The sequence below is a fragment of the Pediculus humanus genome, genomic scaffold (genome assembly GCF_000006295.1).
Source record: "Pediculus humanus corporis 1103172108289 genomic scaffold, whole genome shotgun sequence".
Classification (NCBI taxonomy): domain Eukaryota; kingdom Metazoa; phylum Arthropoda; class Insecta; order Psocodea; family Pediculidae; genus Pediculus; species Pediculus humanus.
This window is the reverse complement of record NW_002987858.1, coordinates 389,507-410,170: the sequence shown is the minus strand read 5'-3', so window position 1 is coordinate 410,170 and position 20,664 is coordinate 389,507. Positions and strand designations below refer to the sequence as shown.

General features: G+C 29.1%; 2 protein-coding genes across 2 annotated transcripts in view; one reads left to right on the top strand and one right to left on the bottom strand.

The window, feature by feature from the left end:
* The window catches only part of Phum_PHUM536070 (uncharacterized protein), a gene marked incomplete at both ends in the record, with an annotated part of 23,596 nt that extends 10,881 nt beyond the window's left edge, over nt 1-12,715 (top strand). The window contains 6 exons of the mRNA XM_002431517.1: nt 8,575-8,813; nt 11,128-11,285; nt 11,703-11,898; nt 11,982-12,130; nt 12,209-12,348; nt 12,436-12,715. Coding sequence (XP_002431562.1) covers nt 8,575-8,813; nt 11,128-11,285; nt 11,703-11,898; nt 11,982-12,130; nt 12,209-12,348; nt 12,436-12,715 — 1,162 coding nt within the window. The remainder of the gene's footprint in view (nt 1-8,574; nt 8,814-11,127; nt 11,286-11,702; nt 11,899-11,981; nt 12,131-12,208; nt 12,349-12,435) is intronic.
* A 1,176-nt stretch (nt 12,716-13,891) lies between these two features.
* On the bottom strand, nt 13,892-17,189 carry Phum_PHUM536060 (Xaa-Pro aminopeptidase, putative; the record flags this gene model as incomplete). Its single annotated transcript, XM_002431516.1, has 13 exons — nt 13,892-13,908; nt 13,971-14,002; nt 14,120-14,483; nt 14,586-14,657; nt 14,740-14,889; nt 14,968-15,051; nt 15,145-15,358; nt 15,435-15,702; nt 15,783-16,041; nt 16,163-16,279; nt 16,354-16,468; nt 16,556-16,735; nt 17,118-17,189. The coding sequence occupies 13 exons, from the start codon at nt 17,187-17,189 to the stop codon at nt 13,892-13,894; spliced, it is 1,944 nt and encodes a 647-aa protein (XP_002431561.1).
* Between the last annotated feature and the right edge of the window lie 3,475 nt (nt 17,190-20,664).

Sequence of the window (20,664 nt, the reverse complement as noted above, 5' to 3'; positions counted from 1 at the left end):
AATTTTACCATACCGAAAATTCATTTCACTCTTTCTCTTTTTGCCTTTCTTCCCTTTTCCCCTCACACACCCTCACCCCCACCACCACCGCCACCGCCACCACGACGAAAACATTATAAAATTTCATTCGTTCGTTCATTAAAATAACTTAATAGAATATTTATATATATATATATATATATATATATATATATATATGTGTGTGCATGTGTATAAAAATGCTAATTGTTTTCCATGTTGAAAACCCCAAATAAGAAAATCATTTGGAAAATTTTCCACAGATCAAAACTTGGTCGAACCCCCCACCCTCCTCACTTATTTTTAAAATTATTGAGGTTTCTCCTTAACATTCCATCCTTCTGTCGTAATCAATTTTTAGTTTATGGCTTTTTATCAGAATATTTCAGAGAGTTAAAAACAAAATTAATAATAATAATGATGATGATGATTTTCGCGGGGGACTAAATAAAAAAAATTTTTTAATTAAAAATAAAACAGGTCAAGTATAAGACGACGATGATGACGTCGACAATGACGATGACGATGATGACGACAACAACAGCAAAACAGTAAGAAACGAATTGTTTTTTTTTTTTTGTTTGTTTCTTTCATTTCCCCCCGGATAAAAACCATCAAATTAAAAAAAAAAAAAAAAAAAAAAAAAAAACATTGTGTTAATGAAAGAAAATCAAGACCTGAAGGGATGTTGCGGGAGGAGGGGAAGAAGAAGGAGTAGAAGAGGGAAGGGGAGACTCGAAAAAAGAAGAGAAAGAAAAAATAAAGAAAAATGTTTTTGTCTTGTTGTTATTATTATTATTTTCGAAAATGAAATTTCAAATTTTTCCTCGTCGTTTCCGCTTTTCTTTTTTTCATCTCACCCATCACTTCCTTTTTTCATCGAAAATAAAAATTAAACGTGGCAGCATCTCCGTGAATTCATTAATAAAAAAAAAGAAACGAAACGACGACGATGACGACGGAGACGGAAAAAAAAAAAACAAAAATTTTCCTCGATTAATTTTCATCCAAAAAAAAAAAAAATAATAATAATCCGGGGGAACCGGGAGGGAAGGAGGGATCCCTCCCGTAATTTTTATTTATTTATTATTTTTTTTTTGGTATCCCGCCGTGATTTTCATTAGTGATGGCAATGAATGACGGTGGTGGCAAATGACAACCGTGAAATTTTAACAGATTTCCCATATTAGATTTTCTTTTTTTATATCATTTTTTCCAGTGATAATATTTTGGGGAGCCATCCTGAAAAATTAAACTACACAAAAAAAGATATGAATAATATTTTAAATTATTACTCGAGTAATTAAAAAGTAAAAAAAACGAAAAAAAAAATTATATAAGACTGACTTTAGAGATCCCAAATTTTTTTTTTTTTCTTATTTTAAATCCCTCGACTTTTTACCATAATCATTATTTTTTATACTTAAAAAATTTAAGATTCTTTTCCCTCCCCTCCCCTTCTCTCTCCTCTTCTCTCTCCCCTTCGTCCCCCCTCAAAAAACAATTTCTTCACTTCATATCCACACATTTTGGTCATCCTTTTTTTGTCTCTTTCTCTCTCTCACTATTTTTTCTACCATTAATTAAATCAATTTGGATCCCTAATTAAATGTACAAAAAAAAAACTTTTCACTGTTGGCTTATAAAAAAAAATGGCGGATGAGAGGGGAGAAGTTGTGAGGGGGAGTACAATAAAAATTTTGTCAAAATATGGCGTACGTTGAGCGTAAAAAAAAAAATATATAATTAATTTCAATCTCCAATTAAAAAATCTACTAAAAAATCATTTCAAGATTTTGTCGTGGCGTTAGAACAAATCTTTCTTAGGTAAAAGGAGGCTCGCACACGCACGCACACACGCACACACACGTGCTATCGTTATTATTAGTAAAATTATCTCGTTGTAAACTCTACAAACTCTGACGTTTTCGGAATGTTTTTTTTTTTTTTCCATTCTCGCGAATTTCGTCATTAATCAACAGGAAATGGATTTGATAAATTGTTCTTCGTGACTGTGACATATTCAGACAGTAACTCATTTCGATGTTGCTACGTAATAATTTTTTTCCTCCTCCTCTCACTCCCCAACTTATTTTAGACAAAAAAAAAGAAAATTCCGTGGAAGACTTTTTTCCCTCCTTATTCTTCTCCTTCTTGTATTTTTTTAAATTAGTTTTTTCTTATAGCTAATTTTTCTCTCTTTTCTTCTTCGAACATTTACATTAGCTTCACTCTCTCTCTCTCTCTCTCTCTCTCTTCTAACTTTCTTTTAAAACTTTACATCTCGTCTGTAGACAATGTATTCACTTTTTTTTCCCAAGTCCGACAATAAAAAAAAAAAAGGAAAAATTTATTGTGAGATTATACAAATGAGAAAAAAACAAATTGCGGACGAGTTAAAAAAAATGTGCGTGTGTGAGAGAAAGAGGCATTCAAACAAACAGAGAAAGAGAGAGAGAGAGAGGCAATCAGACAAAGAGAGAGAGAGAAATGAGATTTGCGTTAATAAGGAAAAAAAAATTTTCTTTTTTTTTTTTTTTGTTTCCAAAACGTTTTCTCACTCAAACAGACGTTTTATTTTTTTTTTCCTTCATGTAAAAAACAAAATGGCGTCTCTTCCGTTTTCTAAAAAAAAATGAAAAATTGACCCCCCCACTTAATAATTAATTAATTAATTAATTAACGCCTGAAATTTTTTTTTGTTATAAACAATTGCACGATAAACAATTATAACAAAAACGATTCGAGTTGATATCATCCAATGAAAACAATGACGACATACGGAAAAACAAGAGAAAGTTACGTAATATATTTAATGACGTCACGATTAATAATAATTCTTTTTTTTTTTAATTTTTTAATAATTTCACTTTCCGGATGAATTTTTTTTTTTTTTTTTTTTTTTTGGATTTCATTTATAATCATTTCGCGTAATTTTTACGTTTTTTTTTAAAAAAAAAAAATTTATGTCATGTACGTGACGTCACGTTTTGAATGAATGATTAGAATGAATTTTTCAATTAAAAAAAAGGAGAGAGAAAGGGGGAGAGGGAGAGGGGAGAGAGAAGAGAAAAACTTAGGGCGAGAAAATTTACTTTTCTTATCGATTAATTAATAAAATATAATAATAATAATGATAATTTTTTTTTAATGACTTCCGACGATTTAATGAACTTAGAATAAAAAAGGAAAAAAGGAAAAACAAAGGAAGTTGATCGGAAAATTCACTTAACGAATTTAAGTAAAAGGGAAGAAAAAAAAAAAAAAGAAAAATGCCGTTGAAAAGATTTTCTCCGAAACCTTATTTTCATCATTTTATTTTCTACCGTAAAAAAAAAAAAAAATAATAATAATAATAATAATAATAATAGAAAACCTTGAGAAATTTTTCTTTTAATTTTTTTTTTTTTTTGTTTTTAAAAATAACGCGGGAAAATTTTTTTTCCCTTTTAATATGACGTCAAAACAAAATTAATTAATTAATTTATATTATTTATTGATCGTTAATCGATTTATTTATTATTATTATCATTATTATTATCATTTTACGTTTTTTTTTTGGGGGGGAAGGGGGTAATAAAAACACGGACGTTTCCGAAAACGATATCATTTAAGGTCCTTTTTCCAAATTTTCCGCGTTTAAAAAATACCGCGAATTTTTTTTTAATTTGAAAAAAATCAACATAAATTTTTATTCTTAATTGTTTTTTATCTCTTACGAATCACAAATAAAAAAATAAGTTTTCTTACAATTCCAAAAAAGAATGATTCTTATGACGTGATAGAAAAGTATAAAATTTTCCCATTTATTTTAGTTTTTTTTGTTTTATACTTTTCTTAAACGGGAAAAAAAAAAATGTCTGTCTGTCTGTCATCGTTACTCTTTATCCACACACACCCCCCCCGTACCACCCCACCACCCTCTTTAAAATTTTCCCGACAAGGATTTAAAAACCTTGTCGTATTTTTTTTTTTTTTTATGCATCGAAAAAGGGGTAACAAAGGAAAGGAAAAGGAAAAACTATAAAAATTTTTTAACAACGTTTGCGTTAAAGCCTCTATGCGTTTTTTTTTTAACGACGAGTTATTCACGAAGATATTTTTTTTTTTAAAAATTACTCGGGTAATAAATTATCAAGCTTTAAATTTTTAATTAAAAAATATTTATGAATCATAATCATAAAAGGGAGGAACTAAAAAAAAAAAAAAAGGAAAAAAGGAAAAACAATAGAATTATTTTTTCCTTATTTTTTTTATTGTGTACATTGTCGTTATTAACGCCCTGAACGTTTATTATTATTATTATTATTATTGTTTATTTAATGATAAATATTTTGAATAGAAAATTGGGAAATTAAAAAAAAACAAATTTCCTTTAGTAATTATTATTATTATTAAATTTTCCGCGGTTAAAAAAATTTTTTTAAAATAATATTTATTCAATAAACGTTTTTAAAAAAAAAAATTGTCAAAGGAAATAAATCATTTCGATTATTAAAAAAAAAAAAACCGATAAATTGGTTATGTTGTTAAATAAATTTTATTTCTGCGGAAAATGCGAAAAATTTTACAAAAAAAAAAAATTAAACGATGGCGATGGTGGTGGTGGTGGTGGCGGAAGCGGAGGCGAAAGGGAGAGAAAATGTGTCGATGACGGTGACGGTGACGGTGGTGGTGGTGACGGCGGTGTCGGAATGCATCGCAGTAGTTGTTAAAAAAAAGGAAAAGAAAATTTATTCGTTAAATAAAAAAAAAAAAGGATCGATTTTCAAAAGGAGAGAAAAAAAATCCGGTTAAATTATCTGTTAGGGATGCTGTCTGGACCATCCTACAAAATTATCCGAAATTAATAAAAAAAAATTTTTTTTCATTCTTTTCCTTTCCTTTTTTTTGTGTTCGGATCGAATAACTTTAGGCAAAATAAGGAAAATAAGAGAGAAAAAGAGGGGGGAAAAGGGATAAAAGAAAGAGAAAGGGGGGGAGAGAGAGAGAAATGAAATAAATGAAAATTATTTCCTACAGCACGTGGAGTGGTAACAGTTAAAAAAAATAAAATCCTTTCGCACATTTTCTTTTTTTTCAATTCTTTTTTTTTTTTTTTTTGATTCCTTTTTCCTTTTCTCTCTCTCTCCCACTCCCTCTCCCTCTCTCTCTCACTCTTATTCATTTTATTTTTTATTTCTTTCCATTTTTTTTGGGTTTTTTTTTCTCTTTCTTCTCTACAAGAAATATCTATTAGCAATATCCTCACAGTTTTTTCTTTTTTTTTCTTTTCTTTTTCATTTTTTTTGCCCTTCCTTTTTCCTTTTTTCTTTTTCATTTTCTTTTTTTTTTCATTGTTCTTACAATAAAGTTGAGAAAAAAATGGTTGAAGGCGACAAACAAAAAAAAAAAAAAAAGAAAGGGCACATTCCCATGACAAAAAAGAGAGAAGAAGAAGAAAAAGAGTGAATCATGAAAACGACTTTCGGAAGAGAGCAATATGATGAAATTTAAGTTCCTTTAACATCTGACGCTCGTTCGGATAAAAAAAATTGGTAAAAAAGGAAAGAAAAAAAAGGAAAAAAGGAAAGAAAAAAGGAAAGGAAAAATTTTTATCTTTCGCAAGGGAAAGGACAATAGGTGGCAAAAAACGTTATAAAATTTTTTTTCTTTTTTTTTTTAAATCTCGGCAAAGGAAACAAATAAAAAAATTTTTTTATTTTCTAAAAATGGCGTCGAGGAATACGAAGGAGAGGTTAATGCCCCATTTTTTTTTTCAAATTTTGGCGCGTAAATTTAGGTAAACATTTAATTAAAAAAAACGCGCGTCATAATTTTTAGGTTAATTTTATAGTACTATAACGGTTTTTCCTTAACATTTAAATTAATCCAATGGCGGCGGTCAAATAAAAAAAAAAAACATTTTACATGTTATTATTACTATTATTATTTGATTTTTAACAAACGTTTAATTCCTATCTGCCTCTATATTTTTACTATAAAGTCGAATAAATCTATCAAACGCGTGAGTTATTTTTAAATTTATCAAACAACAACAACAAAATTTTTTTTTTTTCTTTTTTTCTTTTTTTTTTTACGTTTACTTTTCTCGTTAACAATAAGATTTACAACGTTTTTAAATCTTTTTCTAATATAAAAAAAGAAAGAAAGAAAGAAAAAGTTTTTTTTTTCTTTTCTTTTCTTTTTTCTTTTTTTTTTCTAGAATTAAAAAGAAAAATAATAAAAAAAAAAAAAAAATCGAAATGAAAATAAAATTAAAATAAAAAACGAACGAACGAACGAAACGAGAATAAACTTTAAAAAAAGAAAAAAGATTTTTTTTTTTATATAAAAAATAAGTTTCTTATTTAAAAAACATTTTTTTTATCAATCTTCTTACGTGTCTCTTTCTCACACATTATTTCCTCATTTTTTTAATAATAATTATTAATTTGACCTTTGAAAATAAATATTAAAAAATTCGTCTTCTGCTTGTTTTTTTTTTCATTTTCGTCTCGTTGCCGTTATAATAAAATTAATTTTTTTTGATACCCTTTGTTATTATTTCGTCTCGTTGCCCCCCACCCAAAAAAAAATAAAATTAAAAAAAAAATTTTTTAATCTTTTCGTCTCGTTTTCTTTCTCCCCTTCTTGTTTTTTTTTACCTCCTTTAAAATGACGTCCACCGACTTCCGCCGGAATTACATTCTCATCTTCTTATTTTATTATTAATATTATTATTATTATTATTATTTATTAAACATTGTAATAATTTTTTTTATTATTGAAAATTCAATTTATAAAAATGTCATTTTTTACCTTATTCCTTACCCGTAACCTTTTCCGAACCCTTTCCTTATATTTCAAAATCTCATTATTCGTTTCCTATACCACTTTTCCCTCCCCTCCACCCACCATCGACGAGGAAAAAAAAGGCGGGAATTTTTAAAAAATTGACAAAAAAAAAATTATTGTTCGTATCGTATCGTCGTTTTGTTCGATACAAGAGAGAAAAATTTTTTTTTTGTCGATGAAACGCTCTATAAAAAAACCCTTCTATATTTTTTTTGGGAAATTTTTATAGCTCTATATTAATTGCTATATATATTTATTATATTATGCTATATATATAAAATTATTTTTTCGTTTTAATTTTTTTTATTATTAATAATGGCAAAAGAATGTCAAGCATGTTTAATATGAAAAAAAAAAAAAAAAAAAAAATTTTTTTCCTTTCTGCGTGTTTTTACCTGTGTATTTCATTTTTTTTTCTACCTCACCGAACGTCGATCCCTTCTTCCCCACCCGACCCCCAAAGGCCCAACAAGGCCCCTTCTCCTTTCTCACATCCGTTTCCTTTTGGGCCCTTTAAAAATTCCCGTCACCCGTTTTTCATTTCGTATAAAATTCTTTCTAATTTTCCACCTCATCCTTTTTTTCTCTCTCTCTCTCTTCCGCTTGATTCCGTTAAGGTTACCCTACCCCCCCTCATTCTTACTTTATTTTTTTAAATAATGCCCTAAAAAAAAAAGGCCCCTTTGCCACCATTTATTTTGAATATTTTAAACCGGGGAAAAAAAAATTTAATAAAACAATAAAAAAATTAAATTTTTTTTGTCGTATTTCCGACAACAATAAAAACATTCTCACGTTTTACTAGTTTTTTTTTTTCGTTTTTGCTGTTGCTGTTGCTGTAGTGTTGTTTTAAAAGATTCATATCGTTTTTTTTTTTTTTAAAAAAAAACGTGAAAATTTTTCACAAAAGAATTTTTTTTTCTTTTCTCTTTTTCTTGTGTTCGCGCTTTTCCATTATGTTCTCTCATCTATTCTTTTTCTTCTTTTTCGTTTTTTTTTTTTTCTTTTTGCTGTTGTTCGTGTAAAAAGAATCAAAAAAAAAGCCATTGTAAAAGTTTAACAAAGATGCTAATAGACTTTTAAAAGTAGACAAAAGAAATTTTTTTTGAAAGTCTGACAAAGACTAAATAAAAAATAAAAAAAAAAAGCGACAGAAAAAAAAAATTTTTTTTTCCTTTCTTTTTCTTAAAAAATTGTTCGAAGTTAATTTTACGCAATAATAATAATAATAGGAAACGACACAAAGGTTCAGGTATCGTAAAATTTATTTTATATGCGTTTGAGATTCGCGGGAAAAAAAAAAACTTTTTCTTTCTTTCGCCTCCCCTTCTTTCCCTTCTTTTCCCCTCTTTCCTCCCCTCGTAAATATTTTAAACGTAAAAAAATTAATTTATGTTTTTGTCGTGTAGTCATTTAAACAAAAAAATTATCGGTAGACGTGGTTCCAGACATATAAATTAAAGTTTAAAAAGTTTTTTTTATTTTTTAAATAAAATATGGAGATGAGGGAGGGAAAAAAATGATAATAATAATAATAATAATTTTGTTAATTTTTAATAAGAACGTTTTTTTTTTCATTTCTCCTTTCTCCTTCCACGACAATTTACAACATCAAAAAAAATCTCTCTGCTTTTCTATAAATTATCGGGGACGCGAAATTTTGTAAATAAAATTTTTTTTTATTGTATATAATTATAAGTTAAATATATATTTTTTCAGGGACGGATTGACACATTTCGGAGGCGGTCATCTTACCAGACAACAACTACAAACATTACAAAACGTCACGGATCTATTACGTCACACGTTTGTGAGTCAATTTGTTTTTCCGGTATTGGGAAGAGAAGATTCTCCAGATCCCGTACGAAGATTTAAACACATTGATAAAGGTTATAGAGAATTAGCGGATTTGTGGCGTCATTGGTTACCGACGGAAGCCATTCAAACTTTTACCAAAGGTACAAACGAACCCGAAATATTTATTTTACATTATATTATTATCATCATCATTATTTCCTTTATATCGATATTATACGCTTTAAAAACAAAAATTTTTTTTTTAATTTTTTAAGTTATTCGAATTGTTTTACCTAGAAAGTTATTGTTTTTGTTGTTGTTTATATAAAAATAAAATAAAATAAAATATTTACATCGTTAAAAAAAAAAAACAAAAAAAAAATCTGGAGGGAAGCCATTTTGTAATCTTTTTTTAATTAAAAAGAGAAAATTTATTAAAAAATTATTTTCATCTTATCTCCTTATCGAAACTCTTACTTTTTTACTTCATTAAAATCTTTTTTTTTTTTTTTTTTTTTTTTTTTTTAATTACGAATTCTTCTTTTTCTCTTGTAATTATTATTTTCACGACGACAATCCGTATTAATAATGTTTGTCGGAGCTTTTTCAACATATTTACATTCCAGATTTCTACCCGCCGATTCCTAAGGAATATCAGTGATATTCCTGTATGCCTGTGACATTACAACAAAAATGAGTTGACTCAGGCCGGCAATAAAACAAGATTTCTCTTTTGGTTCTTCTGTCTTTATCTTGTTCTCATTTTCCTCCTCTATTATAATTATGAATGAGTCATAATATAGCTTTTCCTTTCAAACTATTTCAATACTAAATTTTCCTACTATTTCCATCCCCTTTTCATAATTTCCCCTCATGTGAAAATGCACACAATATACAAATTACAATTTTGTACCTATAAAAGGCAGTTCAAAATTTTTCTAATCTTAATTTGAAATTTTACACTAAAAATATGAAAAAATACGTTAAGATGTATCAGAAAAATATAAAGACGAAGAGGTTTAGTTTTTTTCTACTTTAACGAATCACGAGTGAAAATCGAAGTGTGATTTAATACCCTAAATTAACCAATCACGAGTATCTTCGATACCTTTAATAGAAAAATACATCAAAATGTATCAACCAATCACGAGTATTTTTGATTCTTTTATTTGCAAAATACGCTGAAATGTATCAACCAATCACGAGTGAAGGGGAAATGTAACAAAAAAAAAAAAAAAAAAAAGGAATATTTTTGATAGTTTTAATAGCAAAATACGTTAAGATGTATCAGAAAAATATAATAATAAAGAGGTACGATGAAATCATCAAGTCACGAGTGAAAATGAAGGTGTGATTTTCATATTCTAAATTAACCAATCACGAGTAACTTCGATACATTTAATCGCAAAATGTTTCAACCAATCACGAGTATTTTCGATACATTTAACCGCAAAATGTATCAACCAATCACGAGTGAAAATGGATTTGTGAATTTTATACCTTAAATTAACCAATTACGAGTATTTTTGATATTTTTAATCGCAAAATACATTAACGTTAAAATGCATCAACCAATCAATAAGAAAATGTAGGGGTAAAGGGAGATACAAAATTTTAATTTTTTAAACGATTTTTATTGGTAAAATAAGTTAAGATGTATCAGAAAAACATAAGAAAAAGGAGGTGTAAAAAAAAGTACGAAAAACGGAGCATTTTTGATGCGAGAAAACGTTAAGATGTATCAGAAAAATATAATAATAAAGAGGTACGATGAAATCATCAAGTTACGAGTGAAAATGGAGGTGTGATTTTCATATTCTAAATTAACCAATCACGAGTTTTTTTGATTCTTTTATTTGCAAAATACGCTGAAATGTATCAACCAATCACGAGTATTTTTGTTTCTTTTATTTGCAAATACGATGAAATGTATCAACCAATCACGAGTATTTTTGATTCTTTTAATTGTAAAATACATCAAAATATATGAACCAATCACAAGAAAATGCGCGTGTAAAATAAAATTTTTAATAAATAATATTTTTTGATACTTTTAACATATTTTAAGTATTTTTTTTTTATGATGAGATGAAAAAGATATTTAATAAAGTCTTTATAATTAACCAAATAAATGTAAAATTTTTGAGTATTTGCTCAATTTCTTAGTTAGCCAAACGTTTTTGCAAATGAAATTTAAGGTACTTACCCTATAATAATCAAATGTACTAAGGCATTTTCTAAGGTTTTTTTTTTTTATTGCCCAGACTTTCTTTTGTTTCACATGAAGCCATGTTGATCATTTGTAAATTTAAAAGTGTATATATAAGTTAAAATGATGTAAAGGTGTGTGTGTGTCAATCAAAAGCACACCCGCGTCCTCTTTATTATTATTATTATTAAATAAACTTAGGAAAATTTTAAATAATAATTTTTAATTATTGTTTTTTTTTTTTTTTTTTTTTTTATTGTTTTTAGGAGGTTATTATACAATCGAACAAAAAGAAAGAAAACTTCGTCTTGTTGCATTAAATACAAATCTTTTTTCGGGATCAGCTGGTCCAGATGAAGATCCTGGAGGCCAATGGTCTTGGTTGGAATCCGTCCTTGCAAAATCTAGTAAAAATCGTGAAACGGTAAATATATCTATGTAAAATTTTTTTTTTTTTTAGAAATTGAAAATGGGGGGGAAAAGAAAAAATTAGCATTTATTGAAAATTCGTGAGTCGATGGGAGGGGGGGGGGGAGATCCGTACGGATGACGACACCAAATAATTGGATCCGATCAAAATCGCTTCAGGAATGATCCAGAAATTGTTTTTATATCTTGTTACCATAATTGGAAATATATAGATTTTTTTTTCTTGTGGTTTTTTTTTTTTTTTCACATCATCCGTTAAGAACATTATAAAATGGCTGACTGACTGACTGCCAATGGGTAATAATGATTGATGGAGGGAGAGGGAAGGAGGGGAAGTGAGGAGAGAGAGAGAGAAATTAAAAAACTAATTTTTTTAAATGTAATTAAAAGTATGAAAAAAACAAAATTTCAGGTATATTTAGTCGGTCACATACCACCGGGTGTTGACGAACGTCAAGGTGGAGGATTACCACCTTCTCAATTTGCTTATCAGCACAGATTTAACAGAAAATATCTTCAGTTGGTACGAAAATATTCAGAAACGATCGTCGGACAATTTTTCGGTCATTTACATTCGGACACTTTTCGAATCGTTTACAGCGACACAGGTAAAAAAAATAATATTAAAGATTCAGTACGTACCTGTCGTACGTACCACGAAAAAAGTTTTTAAAAAATTTTTCGTTTCCAGGAGTTCCAGTATCTTGGATGTTTTTATCACCGGCGGTTAGTCCAAAGAGAACGACCACACTACCCAACAATCCAGGTCTTAGATTATATAAATTCAATACGAACACAGGAAAAGTTTTAGATTACATGCAAATTTATTTAGATTTAAAAGTAAATAAATGAACTTTTGACATTTTTTTATTAACCGGAAATACATTATCATTATCATTATTATCAACATTTTTTTAGGCAACCCATGCAAGAGGAACACCCAATTGGGAAGTCGAATATAATTTTACGCATTATTATGGTTTAAACGAAATATCGGCTATATCGTTACACGATTTAGTCGAAAGTTTCAGAACAGAAGATTCCGAACTATTCATTAAGTGAGTATCGAAAATGCCCGAACGCCCGAACGTGTAAAACATTAACAACCAACCCATTTGAAAATTTTCCTTTTTCTTTTTGTCCAGGTATTTCAGAGCTAATTCCGTGCGATATCTTCCATCGCCGAAAGAAGGAAAATGTTTTTCTAATTGTTTACACAATCATTTTTGTGCCATCACGAGATTAGATTATCAAGATTTTGAAAGATGCGTCGAAACGACAGCATCCGCATTAGCATCCGCCGTTTCTTTTCTTAATTTCAATTCCAACAGGTTAATTCAAACGTTCATAACAACTTTACTCGTCGTTTATGTATTTTTTTTAAACGGTGTCTACAACACGGCACGTCCATTTTCATTTTCTTGATGTTAATTTTTTTTTACGTCGCGTTCCCCTTCCCTTTCTCCTCCCCTCCCCTCTCACCTCTCCCCAACCCCTACCATCCTCCATCCACTTCAACCTTTTCTCAAAATTATTCTTTTAAGCTAAATAAATAAATATATATTGTAAATTAATTTATATGTTGTACAAAAAATAATTAATTAATTAATAAATAAATGAATAAAACGTGGCATTAGATGTTTTAAACAAAAAAAATAAAAAAAATTATTTTTTATTAAATGGTGTAAATGATTATGATTACACATTATAATTAAATATCGATATTTATAGCGTGATAATAATAATAATTAAACGATGTTTTTTTATACCATACTACCCTTCTCCCCCCCCAGAGTGGATGAAAAAAAAAATTGTGCCGTGTAATTAATTATTATTATTATTATTGTTTAATTTAATCAATCAAATGATGAGTTTATTTGTGCCTTGGTTCTGATATTTTTTTTTCTTTTTTTTATTAAAAATAAATCAGATTTTCGGGCCGATAAATTTATGTATTTAAAAAATAAACTTATTAATTATTATCATCATTATTATTATTATTATTATCAATAATAAAAAAACATTAATTTAAATAAAAAAACAAAATAAATTAAATTGTTTATTTAAATAAATAAATTTAAACAAATGAATTTTAATCATTATTAACTTATTTGAAAATTCACCGCGCGTTTTATTTTCGTTTTCGTTATACTTCACAACCTTTCGACCTTTTCCCCCTTTTTTTGCGGGGAGCGGGATGGGAGAAGAAAAAAAAAGTTTTCCGGAAGAGGAAAGAAAATCGGGTTAGAAAAAAAAAAAAAGGGGAGGGGAAAGGTTAATAATTTTTTTAATAAATCACCGTAAAAGAACGCAATCGAATGTTCGATAATAATAATAATAATAATAATAATAAATATAAACAATTAATAATAAATAAATTAATTAATTAATTAATAATTTTTTAATGATAACACGTTTCATATACATACATATATATAATACATAACTCGTTTTAAACGCAAAAATTTCCGACATTTTTCTTTTTTCTTTTACAATGACGTCATTTTACGAAGAAAAAAAATAAATAAATAAATAATTTAAAAGCGAATTTTATGTGAAAAATTTTTATTCTGCTACCACTAACTACCACTACTAATACCACTACAATTTTTTTAAAGCTTATAAAAAAGAAAAATTAATTTTTCCCGGAAAAACGAATTTTGTACATTTTTATGTGTACGTGCGGCCACGTTCGCTTGAATTAAAAGCTCTCTTAAATGCAAACAAACAAAAAGAAAAAATTTACACGTGAATTATTATCATTATTATTATTACTTGTTAGTATTGGAAAAAATCAAAGAGAAAAAATCGTATCGTAGGATTAAAAACGTAACGGAAATCAAAAGGATGGAACCTTTCGAATTTCCGTTTCCGCCGACGCCGCTGCTGCAATCGTATGGTATCTCTTTTGTTTTTTCCATCAACCAATAGAAACCTTTCATTCTCGATTGTCTTTTCAATTCCGCTCCGACTTCTTGCATTACTCTCAAATGATACCCGTTCAACCAATCGACTTCCTCTCTCGACAACAACCTCGTGTCGATTAATTTCGATTCGAACGGAACTAAAGTCACGTCGTTGAATTCTAAATATTTCGACGGTTTCCCATCGAAATTATTCGATCCTTTCGATGTGACTTCAAGAACGTTCCCCAATTTCAAACCGTATTTGTACGGTTTCACATACGACGGTTCTTTAAAACAAAACCAGAGAGAGAGAGAAAAGAAAAAAAACAATTTTTAAAAATTGGCAACACTGTATGATAATATTAATGATAATAATAATGATTACTCACGACAAGTTAAAAAATACCCTTCCCTTATCGTTTGCCTATGTTGTTTCGAATCTGAATTTATGACGATCGGAGCTGAAATTTATCATTATTATCATTATTATTATCATTAATAATCGTTAAAATTTGCGAGGTACCAACTGATAAAAAATTTTACATTCGTAAACGTTCGAAAAACTTCCCAAACCGTGACCCAAATCCATTTTATAATTGATTCCCGATTTCCAAAGTTTCGATCTGACGATCGTGTCGAGATCCGTCGTTTTTGCCGTTACGGGAAAAGTGGCAGTAGAAAATTGTATCAGTGCTGAAAACGCAAATATTTATTAAAAAAAAAAATATCGTGATTTCCGGTTTAAAAAAAAAATTTCTTCGACGAACGTACCGGAAAGTATTTTAGTGTAATATTCGATCATGTCTCTCGTGGGCTCGCCGAAATGAAAAGTTCTCACGACTTCACTCGTACCATCTGTAATAAAATACGTAGCGTACAACAAACAAGCGACAAACAAACAAACGACAAACAACAAACGATTTTCCCGCTCGTTCATTTGACAATTACCGAAATAATGTCCTCCGCTTTCGATGACCAAAGTCGACGAATCTTCCAATTTCAAATTCGTTTTGTTATTCGTTTCGTAGTAGAAAAAACCGCCGTGGTGACCGTATGTCGCCACCGTCGGAAATGGTACCCCTTGATTTAAATTTTGTTCGGATCTAAATTTATCCAAAGTATTTACCACATCTACTTCCGTCCAATTCGTCGAAAGTTTTATCTGTTCAAACAAACAACAAACAACAAATGAAACGACGAGTTTTTTTTTTTTAAGTTGGTAGTAAAATTTCCTCAACCTCTTCGTCCATGAGTGCTAAAAAATCAACAAAAGCAGCCGAATCCCTTAGATTAGCAGCTCTCATCCCTTCACATTCCGCAGAATTTTTTTTCGCTTTCATCAATATTATCGGGGATTGTCTTAGAAATCGTTTTTCCGGTGGCACGGCTAAAACGATCGCTTGACTCGCACCCGAACTGTAAAACCACGTCGACGGTATCAAAACTTTATCCCACGCTTGGGAAAGTGTTCGCAGTTCTGTAAAAACTGCATCGTAGGGAAACAATCTGGAAAACGAAATCGTCCATTGTTCATTTATACCTTTCTACCTTTCGTTTCCGGTTACAAATTCTCCTTTTTCCATTACCTCACGCTCAACGATCCGTGACTTTCGACTCTCAACTGTCTCCTTATATCATCGCTTACTTTTTCTTTCGGAACGTACAATCGTAACCTTTCCCTTTCCACTATCAAATACGCTTTCACGAAAGGATTGTAATTCGTGTCTCTTCCTCTTATGTTCAACAACCAAGCGATTTCTTCCAAAGCCGTCACTATCATGGCATCGCAACCGAAACGTGTTAAATTATGACGTAGATTTATTACTTTACTCTGCCACGATTCTCCTGATGGATGAGGCGAACAAACAAGCAAACAAACAAACAAACGAATCAAATCGATATTGTAATCGTTACCCATCTATTATTTATCGATTTTTTTTTTCTTTTGATAGAGATACCTGTGTACCTGCATATTCCTGCGGTAAAACAAATGCAGGATATGGATTGTAGGGTGGCCTTCCTATCGTCCATATCAAATCGATTAAATTATTCGGCACTTCCGTCAAAACCAATTTATCCGCCGCTAAATAATAAAAATCGTCTGCTTATTTTTGTGTGGTCTCTCTTAACGTACCTAGATATTTTTATCAGACTCACCCAATTCTCGGTTCCATTCTTCCCACGTCGAACTCGGTATCATTCTAGGATCGGCACCGACTCTATACAAACCTCTTTTCAATACTTTTTTTAACCATTCCGTCAAACTCGGTACCTGTTGTACGAAACAAAAATAAAAACGATTCATTTTATCATATCGAAAAAAAAATCGGTCACGTGATAGAAAAATAATTATTATTACTCCTGGTTCTCCTAATTTCATGAGTTCCCAATTGCAATCCAGCTGTTGGTCTGCTAAAGCGTAAAATTTTTCCGTCGTCCAAAGTGCTGCCGAAGATTTCGTTATGACGGCATATCCGTACATGCCAGTAAAACCGGAAATGTATTCGAGTTTTTTATCTCTGTCCGATAAAAATTCACTCTGCGAAAAAAAAAAAAAAATTTTAATTAAGCTCAATCATCATCATCATCATTATTATTATTATTTAAAGTCAATCAACCGAGTAAATATTAAAAAATTTAAATTTTTACGTCACACATAATAATAATAATAATAATAATAATAATAATAATAATAATAATAATAATAAAATGGGAAATTTATTATTATGATGGAATAGGTGGAGAATGTGGCACCGCCCTAATAAAATCTTAGTTAAACAGGTCGAAGATCACCAGACCGGAAAATAATGATAATAATAATAATAATAATAATAAATTACTTTTTTTCGGTTATTATTATTAATATTATTCGACGACGCCATTTTTTTTTTTTGTTTTAAACGCGATACAAAGATGTATACCTGATGTTCGTCGTCGGATGTTATTATGAAAGCGTTCAATATCGGCCCACGTACTGACGTCATCCTACTCATTTCATTTCTTAACCAAATGAGCCTTTGAGTCGTATTCACACGATTCGGTAGCCAACTCGTCAGCGAACCTTGAGGACATTGAAGCCTTTGCGCGTCAACGTCGAAAAACGAAGCTGCAAACAAAGAAAAAAATGTTTAATAATAATAATAATGATAATGGTAAAAAAGAGAAAATCGTTTATGCAAAAAAAAGAAGAAAAGAGAAAAATTAAAGCGTTTTTCCAGGAGTAATAAGTCCTTTTACGACGACAAATAAAAAAATAATAATAATAAGAATGTCGGCGTCGTTCATGCGGGTGATAAAGTCGGTGGGAAAAAAATAAAATAATAATAATAAAAATGGAAATGGGTCAGAGATAATGATAACAAAATTTTCGGCTGGAATATTAAAAAAAAAAAAATCCTGACCGCCGATTTACCTGCCTACGGTACTGCCACCATATATTTTTTTTAACAACGACGGATAAATTCACGTGGGAAATTTAATTAATTATCATTTTTTCTTGGATTTCCGTTTTTTTTTTTATCATACTTTCCTATCAGTAGTAAGAAAAAAAATTATTGGTGATAACAATTGTAATGAAGATAAAGATGACGTTATATTGATGATGGTAATGGTGACGGTGAGGCGATGATGATGGTGATGGTGTTGGTGGCGGTGACGGCGATGCTGATGATGGTGTTGGTGGCGGTGGCGATGATGGTGATGGTGATGTTGATGATGGTGGTGGTGGCGGTGATGGTGATGGTGACGATGAAGATGACGATGATGATGATGGGGATGGTGATGGTGATGCTGATGATGATGATGGGGATGATGAAGATGAAGATGATAAAGAAAATGATCATGATGATATTTCATCTAACGTTGATGATTATTATGACGATGATTATGATGATAATGAAGATGATTATGATAATGATGATAATAAATATGATGATGATGATGATAAAGATGATGATGATGATAATTTTGCAGTTAATTTTTAATTTAAAATTTAAAAATAAAAAAAAAACATTATGAAAAAAAAAAAAAAAAACTTTTCTTATATTTTCCGGAGTTGAATAACGCCCAATGCAACTTAATGCTCCTTCCTCCCTCCTTCCCTCCCTTCCTCCCTATTCTCCTCAATTAAAATTTTTTTTTTTTTTTTTTAAATATCAAACCGCCTTTTTTTTAGTTTTTGTTTTATGTACATATATCTAAACATATGCAAATGAAAAAATTAAAAAAATAAAAAAATAAATAAAACCCAGAAAACAGTTTAAGAAATGACGTTTTTTATAATGATGATGATGATGATGATGATTTTAATCGTACTATGTCAAGGTCGTAAAATTTTTGGAACATCGCCCGTTCATTAAATAATTTTAGGAGGTTTTTTTTAATAATCAAAAAAAAAAAAAAAAAAGGGAGCAAATTAAAATGAAGCGAAACAAAACAGAAAAAAAAAATTTTCTTTCGATAATAATAATAATAATAATAATAATAATAATAATAATTTTTATGTTAAGAACTCAAAAAAAAAAAAAAAAAATTTTCACGAACGACGACAGCAACCGGGGGGGAAAAAAACATAAATAAAATAATTTAAAAATTATTTCAGTTTTTTTTTTTTTTTTTTAAATTTTTTCACTACAATTTTCAAAATTGACCAAAAAAGGGCGTGGCACTAAATTTTTTTCTAAATGAAAATTACAATTTCGAATAAAACAAAAACAACAACAACCACAACTCGTAATAAAAACGCAAACCTTTCAATCATAATAAAATTCGTTAATAAATAAATAAATAAAAACGACAGGAAGAATATAAAGATTAAAAAAAGGTTTGAAAAAAGGTTTTTAGTTAAAAAAAAATTTTCCCTTCCTTTCCTTTCCTTTGTTTTCATTGGCTGTCAAATAATAATAATAATAATAAAAAAGTGAAAACGAAACACGTTCCTTTTTTTTTTTTTTTTAAATAAAAATTAGAACGAACAAATTTTTTTTATATTATTAAATGTTGCAAATCCGTTCGGTCACTATTATTATTTATAGAACACGTTCGTTTTTCTCGTTTGACTCCTCCGCTTTGTTGCATCATACATTTTTTGGAGCCGTTTTCATGCGTCCCCCTCCCCTCCCGCCGTTTACACAAATTCGTTCGTTTGCTCCCACGTGTGTGTCAGTGGATTGACGCGTTTGATAATCAATCAAAACAAAACGAATAAATTTTTTCGTGTAATGTTCCATTTTAAAATTAATTTTTTTTAAAACAATCTCTCTCTCTCTCTCTCTCTTTCTCTTTCTCTCTCTCCCTAAAAATTATTATTATTATACAGCGCTATAAAAAAAAATTTTTATTTTTTATTTGTTACGTCATCATCGCTTACACACACATTCAAAATTTTTAACGTTTTTCGAATAATAATAATAAAAAAAAATTTTTTTTTTTATGTGCAACGGATTCCATTTACACAATAATTATCGTTATTATTACTATTATTATTATTATTATTAATGATATTTTTGACAGTGATTTTTTTTTGTTTGTTTTCAAAGTTTAAAAGCGAATTAAAAAAAAAAAAAAAAAAACTTCCCACAGATTTTTCGTGCCAAAAAAAAAAAAAAAAAAAAAAATTACAATTGCACACAAATATTTTTCATTTATTCGCAGTAACAAAAATTGGCACCGAAGAAATTTTTTTTTGTTTTAATTACGCACTCGGCACGCACGCACTCACGCACACACACGGACGTACGCACTCATCAAAAGGTACAAAAAGGAACCAACCTTTTTCTTAACGAAAACGAATGAGGTGATTTTTGACACAATAAAAAAATTATTACGCAGGTTTTCTTTCGTTTCTCTCGAACGGATTTGCAATTTAAAAACAAACAAACAAACAAACAAATTGTTTGTTTGTTTGTTTGTTTGTTTGTTCGTGTCGAAATTTTCGATGATGTTGATAATAAAATATAAATATTTTATACATAAGACCAACCCTTTTTTTTTTTTTTTTTTTAATAAAGATTAAAAAAACAATCGAAAGATGATTTAATACGGACGACTCATATGAATAACAACTCAATTATTAAATTTCAATGATAAAAAAAACAAAAACAAAGAAAACATAAAAAATTCAAAATGGCGTCCGTCCGTTCGTTCGTTTGTTGTTTTTCTTTTCTAAACATTTTAATATCATCGAAACGGCTTTGGCCTCCTCGATGGAAAAATTTCGTGTTGTCGTACTAATTAATCATGTGAAAATTTTTTTTTTTTTACATAAACTACATACTCTTGATTTTCGTACGAATCTTTTAATTATTATTAATCACGATTTTATCACTTCCCCTCCCCTCTCCTCCCCCCACTTCCTACCTTTCCTCTTTTTCCTTTGATCGGAAAATCGTCTGATTTTTTTTTCATCGAAACTTTTTTTTTTTGCCGAAACAACGATTAAATAAAAGGAAAAACTTTGTTTATTAAACG